The sequence below is a fragment of the Sus scrofa genome, chromosome 1 (genome assembly GCF_000003025.6).
Source record: "Sus scrofa isolate TJ Tabasco breed Duroc chromosome 1, Sscrofa11.1, whole genome shotgun sequence".
Lineage (NCBI taxonomy): Eukaryota > Metazoa > Chordata > Mammalia > Artiodactyla > Suidae > Sus > Sus scrofa.
Genome location: NC_010443.5, coordinates 109,327,124 through 109,343,142, shown reverse-complemented (window position 1 = coordinate 109,343,142; position 16,019 = coordinate 109,327,124). Strand labels below are relative to the sequence as shown.

Below are 16,019 nucleotides of genomic sequence, written 5' to 3'. Positions count from 1 at the left end.
GGGGAGTCTTTCAGCTGTGACATGTGTCTGTCATGCCAATTAAAATAAAATCCCCCCCCCCAAGAGATGTAGATAGTAGGGAGATTTATCTTAACATCTTTTACACCATGGATTTCTGATCACAAGTTAATTTATATGGAACATGAAGGCTATGATCTCAAGAGTTTAATATTACTATTGGATTTCTACTGTGTAGCTGTGCAGTTTTGAAACATCCTCTGGTAGATCGTTGTTGTTATTGTGAGATGAAACATCTTTATCATAAAGATACTGCTTAGAGCAATTGACACCCTCTTCCAGATACTTTGTATTTCCAGGAAAAAGTCTAATTGAAGGCATTAATTCAGGGTCTGTGTCCTGCTGTCCCCTGCAACTCTTGAAATCTTTCTTTTCGCTTTTGCAGGGGGCCGCAGCCAACCCCGAGAACGAGGACCAGCAGCAAAGACTGAGAGAAGCTGCAGAAGGTCTTCGGGTGGCAACCAATGCTGCAGCCCAGAATGCAATTAAGAAAAAGATTGTCAACCGACTGGAGGTCAGTAAAGAGCTGGTTTTCTAGGTTCTAGATTTCAGAGAGTCCCTTGAAAGAATACTCAATGAATCAGACAGTGTCCAAGCTGAATCAAGACTGACAATGCAGATTAATGGCTTAAGGACCATGAACAACTTCAAAGGCTGCTTTAGAGACATTGTCTGCTTAGGTTCAGTGGTTTAGGCCCATTGACACAGTTTGAAAAACTGCTTCGGTTCCTGGTTTCAGAATGCCAGAATCTTTTCAGAATTTAACATTCTTGAATAGAATTCAAATTTTCTTTCAGGAGGAACCAGGTTTTATCTTTTTTCCCCTGGCATTAAGGGATATACACATTTAGAAAGGACCTTTAGCTAAGAATGTATATATTGTGTTGGAGGCAGTGCTCTTTCAGGATTCCCAATAGCCACCACAGCCACAGCAACGCAGGAGAGTGACGATGGGGACAGAGAGGGATGGAAGGGAATTATAAATACTTTGGCCATTTTTTAGGACCCTGATTTATTCTCAGAGAAAAAAGTAATAGTCACAAATGATGTAAGAAAATAAATCTCTCTCACAAATGTGCATGGGAGACTGACTCTTAGACTAAAATTTGGGAGTTTCGAGGCCAGGATCTGCCTGTCTAGTGAGGAGTCCCCCCACGTGCAGTCTTCTGGGTTCTGGAAGAAAACTGGCCTCCTTGTCCTTGGAAAGATACTAGGGAGTAACACGATGAAGTGCTCTGGTGGGGAAAGTAGTGAGCACTATGGGCATTTGAACTTGGTGTTTGACCCAGGGGGCAACCTGTGCTATTGATGAGAGAAGTGCTTTTTTCCCCAAAGCATTTAGACTTGGTGCTGCTTGTCGGTGCCAGCATGGTCTTGGGTCTTGTCCCTTGTCTTTTTGAGAAAGACAAATGAATACGGAAACTTGAGCATGCAAGCCTCCTGGTCTTGATATTGTTGTCCCAGGGAACAGAAACCAAAGGAAGGTAAGAGGGCACAGCCAGTTAGGATGTCACTGGTGCTGAAAGGTCAGGGTCTGTCCTGGCGGTCCCTCCCTGTCATGCAGCTGTCCAGCGCCCCTCTTTTAGTGGAAGGGGTTTGTATCAATGTGCATGTGTTTGCACATGTGAACCCTGGCTCACCTCTCACTGTCCTCCCCAGGTTGCTGCCAAGCAGGCTGCCGCTGCGGCCACACAAACCATCGCCGCCTCCCAAAACGCAGCCGTGTCCAACAAGAACCCTGCAGCCCAGCAGCAGCTGGTCCAGAGCTGCAAGGTGAGGCTCCGGTGGCCAGAGAGCTAGGTCTGCTGTAGGAGGCCCTGATAGCATTAGAGCGCCCAGTGCCTTGGTAATTGGGTTAAGCCTGAGCATCCAGGCCCCTAATCCAGTTTGTTCCAGCTCCCATGTTCCAGGTGTATACACACGCACACACACACACGTCTGGTTTTTGTCTAAGTAGATGGCCTCTGGGCCTGCGTTTGGAAGGAGAGTACGATGTTTTCCCCGCATTGTCTTTCCTTTGTCTGGTTTATTTTCTTCCTTTTCAAGAGACCAAATCAAGGCAGATCAGTGACAAGGCCATTTTCAGGCCCTGAAACAGTAATGAAGCATTGAGTTTCCTGAGCACCTTGCTCCCTCTGGAAAGGCCTTTGTGTCGTGGCGGGGTGATTTCCTGCTTGGCACTCATGGCACCTGAGGACTTATTCATGCTGTCTGGCCTCAGTGCCCTTGTGCCTGGGTGCTTTCTCTCTTTGCCTGGCTGATGCTCTAAGACCTGGCCCTGGTGCTGTGCTGAAGCCAAGGCTCTGCAGGGCTGCCATCCACGTCTGCTGCCTTCTCTGAGCACCCAGAGGTGACTGTGTGGCACCAGACACACCATCTCACTGCATAGCCATTGCCCGCAGGTTGTCTGACCAAAGTCTCCGCAAGTATCTGCAGTTGGCTGTGGGAGCTGCGGCAGAGACAGATTGGATCTGCGTGGTTTCTGAGCCCTCTCCTTTCCCAGACTTCCTCTGTGAAACAATTCACATGTGGGGGTGTTGCCGCTTCTGCTTCAGACATGGCTTAGTCCCTGTGGGGAAACCACCCAGGGCCCTCCAGCCCCTGAGTCCCGGTTCTTGGAAGCTAGCCTGCTGAGGAGTGGGTGTGCCCTGCTAGAAATGCCCTAGTGCTGCAGGAGGACCCTATCTTTGGGACAGGGACGTAAAGGAGGGGTTTCTGAGAGCCAGGCTCCTGCTATGGAGGGAGTTTGTGTCCTCTTAGGGCCTGGCTTCAGCTGCCAGCGGGGCGAGCAAAACGGCATTTCCCCTTCTCAGGGGGCACATGTCACTCATGTTCTGGAAAAGAGTCTAGCATGACTCTCCCTTCTCCACTTTTTGATAGTCTGTGGGTGTCCCTGTCGGGAAGCGAGAGCATTCCTGTTTATCAGATTGTGGTGTAGAAGGGAAGGAGGGCCAGATTCCTGGAGCCTATAGCCTGAAGAGCCCTGAGGAGCAGGAGATAGAATTTTTTTTTTTTTTTTTTGCTATTTCTTGGGCTGCTCCCGCAGCATATGGAGGTTCCCAGGCTAGGGGTCCAATCGGAGCTGTAGCCTCCGGCCTACGCCAGAGCCACAGCAACGCAGGATCCGAGCCGCGTCTGCAACCTACACCACAGCTCATGGCAACGCCGGATCGTTAACCCACTGAGCAAGGGCAGGGACCGAACCCGCAACCTCATGGTTCCTAGTCAGATTCGTTAACCACTGCGCCACGACGGGAACTCCAGATTTTTTTTTTTTTTTTTTTTTTTTTTTTTATGGCCTCACCCATGACATAGAATTTCCCAGGCTAGGGGTCAAATCGGAGCTGCAATTGCTGGCCTACACCACAGCCACAGCAACATCGGATCCAGGCTGCTCATGATCCTTAACCCACTGAGTAAGGTCAGGGATTAAACTCACATCCTCATGGATACTCATCAGTTTCTTAACCTGTTGAGACACAGTGGGAACTCCCTTATGAAGATACTTTTTAAAATGCTTGCTGGCATGGGCTCCTGAAAAGAATACCTCAGGGTATGCTACTCTTGGAACTTTCATTAGTAGTGATGGCCTCTGTGCTATAACCTTTGAGGGTCTGTTTAGTTGGATGGGCCATGGGCACAGAGGGGATGGGGAGAGGAAGAGGCACCGTGGGAGGTGGTCACGGGGAGTGGTCTCCCCTTAGGACACTGTTCCTCCCTCTTCCACCCTGGGCAGTGGGTTTTCCCATCTGAGAAAGAAGAAGGGCCACTTCGGACAGAGGAGGAGGAACCACAGTGACATGAAAGCCGACAGACAAAACGTACCCCCCCAAAGTCAGAGATGGAGTGCTCAAGTGTGCTGTTAGTTGAGTACTTCTCTCACTATCTTCTGATCATAGGACTGAGTGAATTGAATTTATCTCCCTGTGAATTGGGTAGATTCTTTGATTCTAGGGTTTTCAACCCTACTGAGCCAGGATGGTTGAATTGCAACTGGGGAAATTGTCTTTAAGGCTGAGTGTCAGGGAATTTTCCTGAGGCTGGCTGTGTTGGGACCATGGGAGAGATGGTGCGGGCAGAGGTACCATGTTGGGACTCGGTGGGTGGCAAGGACCCGACTGGCTAAAGCTGCTGTGTGAATCTGAAGTGCTAGGCGTCCCCAGGAGTGATGGCCCATCCACAAAACACTATCACTCAGGTCCTTCCTCCCTCCCCACTGTTTTGGTAATTCACTGCCCTGGGTGTGCTCACTTTTCATTTTTATTGCTTTCTGTAGGCGGTGGCCGATCACATTCCTCAGCTGGTCCAGGGAGTCAGGGGGAGCCAAGCCCAAGCAGAAGACCTCAGTGCCCAGCTGGCTCTCATCATCTCCAGCCAGAATTTCCTCCAGGTAACACAGAAGCATTCACCTTCCTCTTTGCCAGAATCTGAACTGACTCCCTGGCCCCCACCAGTCAGGGGTGCCCTTTATCCTTACAGGAGGAGGTCACAGATTCCAGAGCTATAACAAAGGTTTTTGCAATAAACAGACTTGGAAACAGTTTCAGAGGAGGGAGATGTAGCTTGGCCAAGCAAGATCCTAATATTCAGAGAAATTGTCCCCAGCAGTTGGCACCTCATCCATGTTGCTGTCTGTGTTGCTCTTCTGTGATTGAAAATGTGTACTAAGCTGTACTTGTGATGAATAGTATAGGACTAGGTATCGCTGTAGGTTTGCTAGTTTGCAGAATGCCTCAGGCCATTATTCAGGAACGGGAGAGTGCAGCTTCACTTCAAACCTGCAAAGGCGTGGTGGTTTCTGGTGGCCGTTAGAGAAGTAGTCAATATTGGCCATCTTTGTGAGGTGAGGCTAGGTTCTTTCTTTCTTTTTTTTTTTTTTAAATAATGAAATGTGAATATTAAGTTGTAGGAAAACTCCCTTTGTAGGTACTTTTTGTTTCACATTTCTCAGCATTTTGTCTGCTTGGACCCCATAAACAGTCCATGTGGTTGGGTCAGTTTTCTTCCACCTCCCTGTCTAGTCAAATCTGTACTTATTTGTTTTACAATGTTTGGCCAATTTCTGCTGTATAGCAAAGTCACCCAGTTGTGCATATATATATATATACACATATATATATATACATACATGTTCTTTTTCTCATATTAACCTCCATCCTGTTCCACCATAAATCAACTATACTACAAAAATTAAATAAAATAAAAAAATTAAATTAAAAAAATCCTGTACTTACAGGACACAGTGATACATCTAGTTAATTCTTCACAATCCTTAGCTCCAATATTCAGGGGCAGTACATGAAGTTAGTGCTTCCTCACATTTTAACTATATACATATACAAATGTATTTATATGTGTGTGTGTATGCATATGTGTGTATGGATTCATTGGGTATAGACTGTTTTTCATGTTACCATTTATATTATGAGCCTTTATGATTTTGAGTCAGTATCTCCTATTTCAGTGTTTAGCTCCTCTCCCATCACTGGACATTCAGGTCAGGTTGTTTTCAGTTATTTGCCATCATAAACAACCTGTGATATGCTTTAAAAAAAAAAAAAAAGTCTTAGCATGTGCTCCAGTCTCCGTGCCCCTCTTGAATTGTTTTCTTAGGATAAATTTCAAATAAATTTCTAGGAACAGCATTGCAAGCAGCTGCTTTTTGCCTTGGGGACATTGAGAATTGTGGCTTGGACAAGGTGTCTTTTGATGTGGGTGCTGAGAGGGCCTGGGGCCATGTGTGTTGTCCCCCCGCCAGCAGGATTGGAGGGTGTTATGCCAGAGCAGTGCAGATGTGTTCCAGGGCTTACTCTGTTCTTCTGATTTTGCTACCTAAGACACACCAGATTTTTACAAGAATAAGATCAGAGTTGGAAAAAAAATAGAAATGGAATCAGCAGATCTAAAAGTTTTAAACTTTTTAAAAAGTTGACATTTAAAATTGTCTTTAGATATTTGGTAAAATTGACCTCCCAGAAGGATGAATGAATCTCAGTTTACAACTAGCAATATATGGAGTGTACTTTTTAATACATCTTTCCCAAGTTGGCAAATCAGTCATTTAAAAATGCTTTTGCCAATTTGCTCTGTAAAGTTTTTATCATTTGATTTTGATTTTCACAGTGTTCAACAGTTTTCATGTTTCAGTTACTTGTTTTTTATTATGTGAACTTGTCTATTTATGCTTTTTGTATACTCATGCTGATTTTTCTTATAAATTCTCATGACTTCTTTAAATACTGACATATTAACCTGGCTGCGCCTGTAGCATATGGAGGTTCCCAGGCTAGGGGTCAAATCAAAGCTGTAGCCTCGGCCTACACCAAAACCACAGCAACGCCAGATCTGAGCCACGTCTGTGCCCTACACTGCAGCTCATGGCAACACCAGATCTTAACCCAATGAGCGAGGTCAGGAATCAAACCTGCATCCTCTTGGATGCTAGTCAGATTCGTTTCTGCTGAGCCATGAAGGGCACTCCATGTCCTTGATATTTATGATCTGGCAATTAAATTGTCACAACTAGAGCAGTCGTATAGCATACATAGTCAAACCCTCAAAATAATATATACTTTCTGATTGGGAAACTCAATTTTTAAGAATTTACTCAAAAAACTGTGAGCGTGTACAAAATTTTAGCTAGGAAGTATTTATCATATCATCGTTTATTATAATTGAAAACATGGAAACATACTCAATACAGGATTGAAAGGTGATAATAGATGTGTGCACTGGAGTATTATATAGCAATCAAAAAGATGGAATATGTGAAATAAAGAGATTGAAAAACAGAGTAAGTGGCATGATCTTATTTTTGAAAATACACATACCTGCACAGAGACACCCAAGCATGGTGAAATTATGCTGAATTCTGATATGCGAGAGGTCATTTGTTTCATTTTATTTCATTGCGTTTTTCTAAAAAGACTATTAGTTATATTTCAGACACAGATTAAAAAGCTATTCTAAGAAACACATAGTTAATAAGCTCAAGTCTGTTGTCAATGAGGATTTCAAGCCACACTCTCCCATTTTAACTCCTCACTCCACCCCCAAAGACACATACTTTTTCTCTCAAACATTCCTGGAATGTACTGCCCTAGAATATCTGATTTGGGGGAAACTAGATGGTTTTAATATTCCTTGTTTTAGGGCAAAGTATGTTCTGACTGATATTACAGCACTGCCATTCCGGTCTCGACTCTCTGACTCTTGATACCTGGCAGCTGTCTTATGCTCTGCTCATCTCTCTGCAGCCTGGAAGCAAGATGGTGTCCTCTGCCAAGGCTGCAGTGCCCACCGTGAGTGACCAGGCTGCTGCCATGCAGCTGAGCCAGTGTGCCAAGAACCTCGCCACCAGCCTGGCGGAGCTGCGTACTGCCTCGCAGAAGGCAAGTGGACCCTTGGCAGGAGTGGAGCTTTTACGTGCTTATGGCTGGTGTGACCTGGGCACTCGCTCCCTAGGGCCTGAACACCGACTCCTGGCATATTTCTTGGCCTCATTGCCCATTCCATTCTCTTGACCATTACCTCTGCCTGTGCGGATTGGCTTTTACCACTTTTAGCTGCTATGTTATCCCCTGCTGGTTACCCATGACTTTGGGAAACTCTGTTAGTGGCATACCTCCCCTCCTCCCCTATCCTGGACAAGCAGTGGTCTGCGTATCAGTCTTAGGGGAGACTGGCCGTCTGTTTCTTGGTGCCAGGTAAACTGTGGGTAAAGGAAGCGATCATAGCTTCCAGGTATCAGCTTAGGAACCTAAAACAAATGATTTAGGCAGCAGATCTATTTCAGAGGATCATTTATGTGATCTTTGCCCTGAAAGGTTTCCGTATCTTAAATGGGAGTATTTCCCTTTACAAGATCCTCAATAGAACAGAATGGGGGATTAATGAGTTTCTGTCTCTGGAACCTATTAATTACCTCAGCGCCTCATTACTGTACTGTTTGATGTGGGATTAGCATGAAGTTCTGGCATGAATTCATTTCCCCTCATTGTGACGATCTCTTTATAGAAACAGACAGCCTCACACATGAGCAAAGAAGAAGGTTAGAAGCTCATTTGAATTTGTAATATAAACAGTGCATCGCATTGCCAACGAAAAATATCCAGAGTTTTGATTACTGCTAATACCAAAGTTATTTTGAGCTCTGTTTCTCAGAGGTCCTGGAATCGTGGGGAGGCACTGAGAATGGAGGTTCCTGGGCCTTGCCTCTGGGCACCGAAATCAGAGTCTCTGGGCATAGAGCCCAAACATCTGCATTTTAGCAAGTTTCCTCAATGACTCTTCAACACACCCACTTCAAACAACTGCTTTGGAGTAATGAGCCCAAAAGTGGGGCTGGAAGATGACTGTTCGCTGGGTTCAGGAAGACTCTGTACGAACTCTTAAATATTTCTGTATATAGTATAAGGGTCAAGAGCGCAGGATGCAGAATCAGACCACTTGCACTCAAATTCTGGCCTTGCCTTTGACCAGTTTTGTGACCTGGGCAGGTCTCTTGGCCTCAGTGTCCTCACCTCGTAACACTGGCACATAGAAATCAGTCCCATAGTGTGTACTGCTACTGTTGTAACTGTTATCTAAAAAGGAAAGACGCATGGCTCAGTGGTTAATGAATCAGATGAGGAACCGTGAGATTGCAGGTTTGATCCCTGGCCTTGCTCAGTGGGTCAAGGATCTGGCATTGGTGTGAGCTGTGGTGTAGGTTGAAGACGCGGCTCAGATCCCGTGTTGCTGTGGCTGTGGTGTAGGCCGATGGCTACAGCTCTGATTAGACCCCTAGCCTGGGGACCTCCATATGCCACGGGTGGGGCCCTAGAAAAAGACAAAAAAATAAATAAATAAAAAGGAAAGAAGTTAAGGTTTACCTGTATCTAATATACTTATCAATCATCATCCATGTATAATTTATTAACGTGTGTGTTGGGGATGTGGGATCAGAGCATATGGAGACCAGTGTTCTAAATGACCATGAAGTAGTTTTTAAAACAATTTTATTTTACTTTTTTACTAAGAAAAATCTTTCCTAATCTTAGTATGGAAAGATGCTGGTTTATAATCTAGATATTTGTAAAGGCTGATAGAAGCTTTACTCTAGAATCCTGGGTTTACTTGTTAGTTCATTCATTCCTTCATTTACCACATGCTTCCCAAACTTCACTGTGCACAGGTACTGTGCTAGGTACCCTACGTCTAGAACGCAGACACAGTGAATAAGGATCCTCTTAGCCTGAGAGGCAATACATTTTATCTGGAAACAGCTTCAAGGAGACTTTCAGTAGGTCCAGTTAAGAGACACACATAATTGATTACTTAGGGAACTTAGGACTCAGGTCCTAATGGAGCATAATTTTGTGCCCTCAAGAAATGCTTGCTACCCTTGTGTCCTATGGCTAGATTTGGAGTCATTGCTTATGTCCAGAAAGGCATTCAGATATCACAAGGTACTGGGGACAGTTTTCCCAAGCAGACTCTTGTGCGCATAATCCCAACTCTGTTGACAGGCCCACGAAGCCTGTGGTCCCATGGAAATCGATTCCGCTCTGAGCACCGTGCAGACCCTGAAGAGTGAACTGCAGGACGCCAAGATGGCTTCTGTGGAGAGTCAGCTCAAGCCCCTCCCTGGGGAAACGGTAGGGGTGCTGGAGGCTGCAGGAGGCTGGGGCTCTACCTTCTGTTTGGTGTGTTGAGGCCTTTTTAGAAGTTGGGGGTCAGTGTGCCTCAATTTTGAGTGTTTTTATGCAAAGCCCTAGAGTAGCACCATTTCTTTAGAACGTGTTAAGATACAGATCACCCTGAAGGGCCGTCTGGCAGTGGGTCTATGGTTGCTCTCCTGGGGGTTAGCTGGCAATGCCCAAGCATCTGTTGTTATTCATAACAGGACACACTGGTGTGTGAGACCAGTGTGCTAATTCTGCGGCCTTTTCTGAAACGAACGTCCAGTGAAGCTGGAGGAAATATGTTTAGAACCAGGAGTTCTGGCTCCTTGGTCCAGGTTCTATCAACTAGCTCTAGGCAAGTTCCCGGTCTCCTCCATGTCTAAGGCATTTTTATCTACGAAATGGCTGGCAATGAGGTTATAAAGATAAATACAGAAAATATTTTCAACAGGCATATTTAAAATAAAAAATCACTTAGTGCAAGACACTGAAATGGGCAATAGCAAAGCACTTTAAGGTAGTAAAACCAGGTGTTCCCATTGTGGCTCAGGGGGTTATGAACCTGACTAGTATCCATGAGGATGCAAGTTTGATCCCTGATCTCACTCTGTGGGTTAAGGATGCGGTGTTGCCATGCGCTGAGGTGTAGGTCACAGACATGGCTTGGATCTGGCATTGCTGTAGCCATGGTGTAGGCCGGCTCCAATTCAACACCTAGCCTGAGAACTTCGATATGCTGCAGGAACGGCCCTAAAAAGACAAAAAAGGTAGTAAAGCCACAACAGCAAGTAGAGTGATGGCACCGGAAATCTAATTTGATCATGTTATGATACCTCCTGACGTCTGTGCCAGGGTTTTCTTGGCAAAAATTTTGTCCTCATTTGTATGTACCTCCTCTCCCTCATTACTGAACGTTGCTCATAAAATACCATATTTATTAAGCTCCTCTTGAGCAGTGTACACACACACGCAGAGTCTAGTTTTTCCTGGTGGTAACCTTAATGGACATGTTTTGTTGACCCCAGTTTGCAGCTAAGAAAACAGGTGCAAGAGGTTGTCACTGTTCTCTCCAGTGTTATATGGCACTTAGCACCTGAAGCAGGGTTTGAATCCACATCTGGGGGTCTCCAAAACCCATGCCCTTGATCCCTCACATTGAGAGCTTGACCTCTTAACTACTGCCGCGCTCTGGATGAATTAAAGCTTTTAGAATATATAGGGACTGCTGAAGCAACTCACTTACTGAACAATGCCTGGTACATGAAAAGTACTCAGAAAATATTTATTAAATCAAGCTACCGCTAATCGTGAAAACCAGGAGAGTCAGGCTCAAAGAAGTTAAGTCACTTCAGTAAGGTCCTTCAGCTAACGATAAAATCAGGACTGGCTCCTGGGCCAGCAGCTTTGCATTGTGGTCCACATGTCTTTTTCCAAATGTCTGAACTCCAGGGAGCCCATGACATGTATTCTGCCTTTACATAAACAAGTGGCCCGTTAGAATGCAGGCAACATCTTGTAATTTTGAAAGAAATCGTTTGCCCTAAAAGAATGTGTGTACGGTGTTGCATTGTTGGCGATAATGGATCAGACTCTCTTTTTTACTTGAAGGCAGTGTTGCTCTTCGGAAATATTGCGGGGTTAAAAATGCACACACTCCCTGATGTTTTTCTGAACAACTCGTAGTGTGTCCAAGAGTTCTCTTCCAAAATGTTGTCCTCATCTAGTAATCAAATAATACTCATACCCTAGGCCTTTATTGACTTTATTCTCCGAATTATTCATTCCGTTGACAAAGCAAGATGACGTGTTCGTCATGGGAAGCAAGCACTTTGCCCGTTTTCATAATCTCATTTAGCACTCCAAACCTCTATTTCTATTGCATTTCCTCCTGGTTAGAACTCCTCCCAGCATAATGATCAAATTGAACAATGTTAATGGCCCCACATGCCAGGAAGGTGGAACAGCTGGATGTCTGCCCACTTCCTGCCAAGGCATAATTAATTCTCACTAAGGATTTGTTGCAGACTTTCTGAATTAGCTTCTAAAGACCTAATACTAATAGCTACCATTTGTCAAGTACCTACATGAATTCTCTGAAAACCTTCTGAGCTAGGTGCTCTGCTCTCAGGATCCTGAAACTTGGACAGGTTCAGTAACTTACCCCCATCTCTCACAGCTAGCAACTGGGGAGAGGGTGCAGAGGGCAGGGTGTGAACTCAAGGTTTGTTTCTTCAGAAACTTGGGCTCCTTCTCCTCTATCACCCTGCATCTCTTTAGTGTCATTGCCATGTTATAATGGTGGAAAAGAGTTAAGGTCCAGAGTTTTTGATATGCATTATTTGAGGGCGAGGACTTCAGTGGATAGTTCTTTTCTTCTAAGCTCTCTTCCCTCTTGCATATTCTTGCAGCTGGAAAAATGTGCTCAGGACCTGGGAAGTACATCTAAAGCAGTAGGCTCTTCCATGGCTCAGCTCCTGACCTGTGCGGCTCAAGGCAACGAACACTACACAGGTGAGATTCGCAACCTCCCTGCTTCTGTGTGGCTAGGCGCAGACCGCTGGGCTGGTGGGGGGAGTGCATTGATTTCACAGTGAACCTGACTCTTTTATGTCAGCCGTTTGTTTTTCAAGCATTTTCCACATGCTTATTACTGGACATGCTAAGCATGCAAAGACTGATCGAACAGGATTCCCCCAACTCTTTATGGGTCACCCCTATTAGACTATAAGCAAAAGGTAATTGGAGACCTATGCAACTATGTATGAGTCTTGAAATCCCACTAAAAGGAAGAAAAATAGAAAAAGTCAAAGAGAATACAGAAGAAGACAACAAATAAGATTTCAGTGAAATTTTCAAAGGTGGAAGGAGACAGATGAGTGCTAATTGAGAGACCCGAATAAATAAAAACTGAAAGGTGTTCAGGGGTAGGGAAGGCGACCAGAAACGACTAATGGGTGCTACAGAGCTTGTACCCTAGGGACACCAAGTGGCCCTGACCCAGGAGCACTCTGTAAGGACCACCACAGGTGATAAAAGAAAGGAAATATTGTCACAGTAGGAAGTAGACATAGTAGGAAGTCTACTGCTGTCTAACATGGAAATATCAAAAAGTTTCAGTATTAACCCATGACTTGAAAATATGAAATAAATCAGAAGAGAGCTTAAATAACTGAGTGGCTCTGTACCTAAGAAATCAGTTGGGAGGAGATGGATTGTTGCTTTTGTTATAGAGTAGAACAGCTTGAGTTTTTTTTTTTTTTTTCTTTTAAGATGTACATTATTGTTGAAGAATAATATATATCCTTAGGCGAGCATAAGCCCTCAATGTATGCCTTCTTGAGTGATCACAGACTGAATGCACCTGAACCCTACCCCACCCCCAAGATCAAGTAGTGGGCATTTTTGGCATCCCCAGGGGATGGCTGGCTTACAGATGTGCAGCTCATCAGCCCTCGCCTTCCAGAGATACCTGACCATTCCATTTGTTCTACCTCCTTGTCACCATCTACATTGTCAGTATTAGCTGCTCTGTTGTGTGTGTGGTAGTGTCACACTATTTAGTTTGTCTGCCCTTGAGGAACAGTGCCGTAGAAGAGCTCTACAGTTTATTGGCCTTTTGAATATCTTCTTTTGTGAAGATACCTGTTCATGTCTTTTGCCCATTTTTAAAAATTCGAGTTTGATATATTTCCTATATCTTGTGGCTTACCTTTTCACTGTCCTAAAGATGTTTTTTGATAAACAAAACTTAATTTTTTTTTTTTGGTCTTTTTAGGGCCACACCCATGGCATATGGAGGGTCCCAGGCTAGGGGTCTAATCGAAGCTGTAGCCGCTGGCCTACACCAGAGCCACAGCAACACCAGATCAGAGCTGTGTCTGCAATCTACACCACAGCTCATGGCAACGCCAGATCCTTAACCCACTGAGCGAGGCCAGGGATCGAACCTGCATCCTCATGGTTCCTAGTCGGATTTGTTAACTGCTGAGCCACAACAGGAACTCCAAAACTTGTATTTTAATATAGTCCAATTTACACATCTTTATGCTTAGTGCTTATTGTGGCCTATTTACAAGTTCGGCCTCTCGAAATCATGAAGATACTGCTTTGTTATAGTCCAGAATCATTTGTTGTTTCACTTGCTGTCTTTAGACGCACGATCCATGTGAAACTGGGTTTTATGTGCGGGCCAAAGGGGTCCTAGTGTAATTGCTTTTGCACAAGGGCATCCATTTGACCTAGCACCACTTTCTGAAGCTGCCCTCCTTTTTCTCCACTGGTCAGTGAATAAATGTACAAGTCAGCTTCTGAACTTTTGATTCTTTTTCATTCCTTTAATTGCCTATTCTTACCTTCTTTTCTTTCCTAATCACTGCAGCTCTACACTAAGTGTTAATATCCGATCATATTAAGTCCTCTGACTTTGTTGTTCTTCCTCAAGTTGGTGCTGACTTTACTTTGCATTTCCACGTAGATTTTATAATCAGCCTGTCCATTTGTACTCCCAAAAAACTCTTTGGGTTGTCTTTTTGTTTGTTTGTTTTTCGATTGGGGTTAAGCTGAATCTGGGGATAATTGACATCCTAACATTGTTGAGTCTTCTAATCTGTGACTATGGGATGTCTCTACATTTACTTAGATTTCCTTTCTCTAAATTTTTTTTATTTTTTCTTTTTAGGGCCACGCCTGAGGCATATGGAAGTTCCCAGGGTTGGAGCCAAATCAGAGCTATAGCTGCCGGCCTACACCACAGCCACAGCAATGCAGGATCTGAGCCATGTCTGTGACCTACACCACAGCTCATGCCAATGCTGATTCCTTAATCCACGTTGCCAGATCGTTAACCCACTGAGTGAGGCCAGGGATCGAACCTGCATCCTCATGGATACTAGTCAGATTTGTTTCTGCTGTGACACAACAGGAACTCCATCTCTCAATATTGTTTTATAGTTTTCTGCATGGAAGTTTTAGGTTTCATTGTAGTGTATGTGCATCATAAATCTTTTCATATCCCTTTAGTTTCAGTTTTTCTCTATGCTTGTATTTAATGTGTATGCTGTGAGTATCATGTAGTTGTTCTTTCATGGGCGGGGTTGTTTGTTGGTATGACAGTATAGTTTCCTTCAATCAGTTTTTGGTGTATTTGCATAGAATGCAACTTTTGATACATGGAGGTTTGAATTTATTGTCTTACTATTTTCTCTTTGTCCCACTCGTTCTACATTCCTTTTTCTCTCCTTTTTTGCCTTCTTTCAGATATATTTGTGTTTTTAAAATTTATTTCTCATCCCTTGGTGAGCTTGTTAGTTGTACATTCATTGCCTATTCTTTCATAATTTTTTAAAAGTATAATATAAATTGGTACATTTAGCTCTTCCTGGACAGTGCAAGATCCTTATGGCACTTTAACTTCATTTATTTTTCTTCCAACTCATTCACTGTTGTTGAGTGCCTTAATTCTATGTATATTTAACCTCCTCAAAACAGTCTTGAAGGGGTTTCATACAGTCAGTATCGGTTTAGATGCTCCCCCGTATTGATCTCTCAATTGCTGTTCATTCCTTCCTGCTTATCCACAGGCTTCCACCCAGAGTTATTTCCTTTCTGCCTAAAGAACCCCCTGCATTATTTCCTTTAGTGTGAGTTGACGGTGACCATTCTCTCTGTTGTTGTTTGTCTAAAAATGCCTTGGTTGGTCATTATTTTTAATGGATAATTTCACATATTATAAAATTTTAGGTTGGCACTTCTTTTCTTCCAGCATTTAAAGAAGTTATTCCATTGTCTTCTGGCTTCCTTTATTCTGTTGTGAAGTCAGCTGTCATTTTACTCTTCCAAAGGTAATATGGTTTTCTTTTTCCCCCCTACTACTTGTGTTCCAAATTTTCTCAGCCTTTGGTTTCCAAGCACTCTTTGAAAATACGATGTGTTTCTTAAGTCAGTTTGGGGAAAACTCTCACCCATTGTATATCTTCAGATGTTTCTTCTTCCCCATTTTGCCTCTCCTCTTCTTTGTAGAGTCCAGTTATCCCACATGGTAAACATTTTCACTGTTCTCTGTGTCTCCTATGCTTTTTTCTATATTGGCCATAATTTTTCTTCTTTATGCTGTATTCTTTGTTTTCTTCAGCTCTATCTGTGGCTCACTATTCCTCTATTTAGTTCTGTCTGTTCTTCTTTCAACCCCTCATCTTGACTTTTTAAATTTTTTTTTCACTTTTTAGGGCCGCACCTATGGCACATGGAGGTTCCCAGGCTAGGAGTCTAATCGGAGCTGCAGCTGCCGGCCTACACCACAGCCACAGCAATGTGGGATCTGAGTCACATCTGTGACCT

General features: G+C 43.9%; 1 protein-coding gene across 14 annotated transcripts in view; it reads left to right on the top strand.

The window, feature by feature from the left end:
* TLN2 (talin 2) overlaps positions 1-16,019 on the top strand; it is a 472,001-nt gene that overhangs the window by 337,521 nt on the left and 118,461 nt on the right. For all 14 annotated transcript variants that reach the window (XM_021094283.1, XM_021094275.1, XM_021094269.1 and 11 more), the window contains 6 exons: positions 404-532; positions 1,678-1,791; positions 4,295-4,408; positions 7,275-7,409; positions 9,528-9,656; positions 12,092-12,194. In XM_021094283.1, the coding sequence (XP_020949942.1) occupies positions 404-532; positions 1,678-1,791; positions 4,295-4,408; positions 7,275-7,409; positions 9,528-9,656; positions 12,092-12,194 (724 nt within the window). The remainder of the gene's footprint in view (positions 1-403; positions 533-1,677; positions 1,792-4,294; positions 4,409-7,274; positions 7,410-9,527; positions 9,657-12,091; positions 12,195-16,019) is intronic.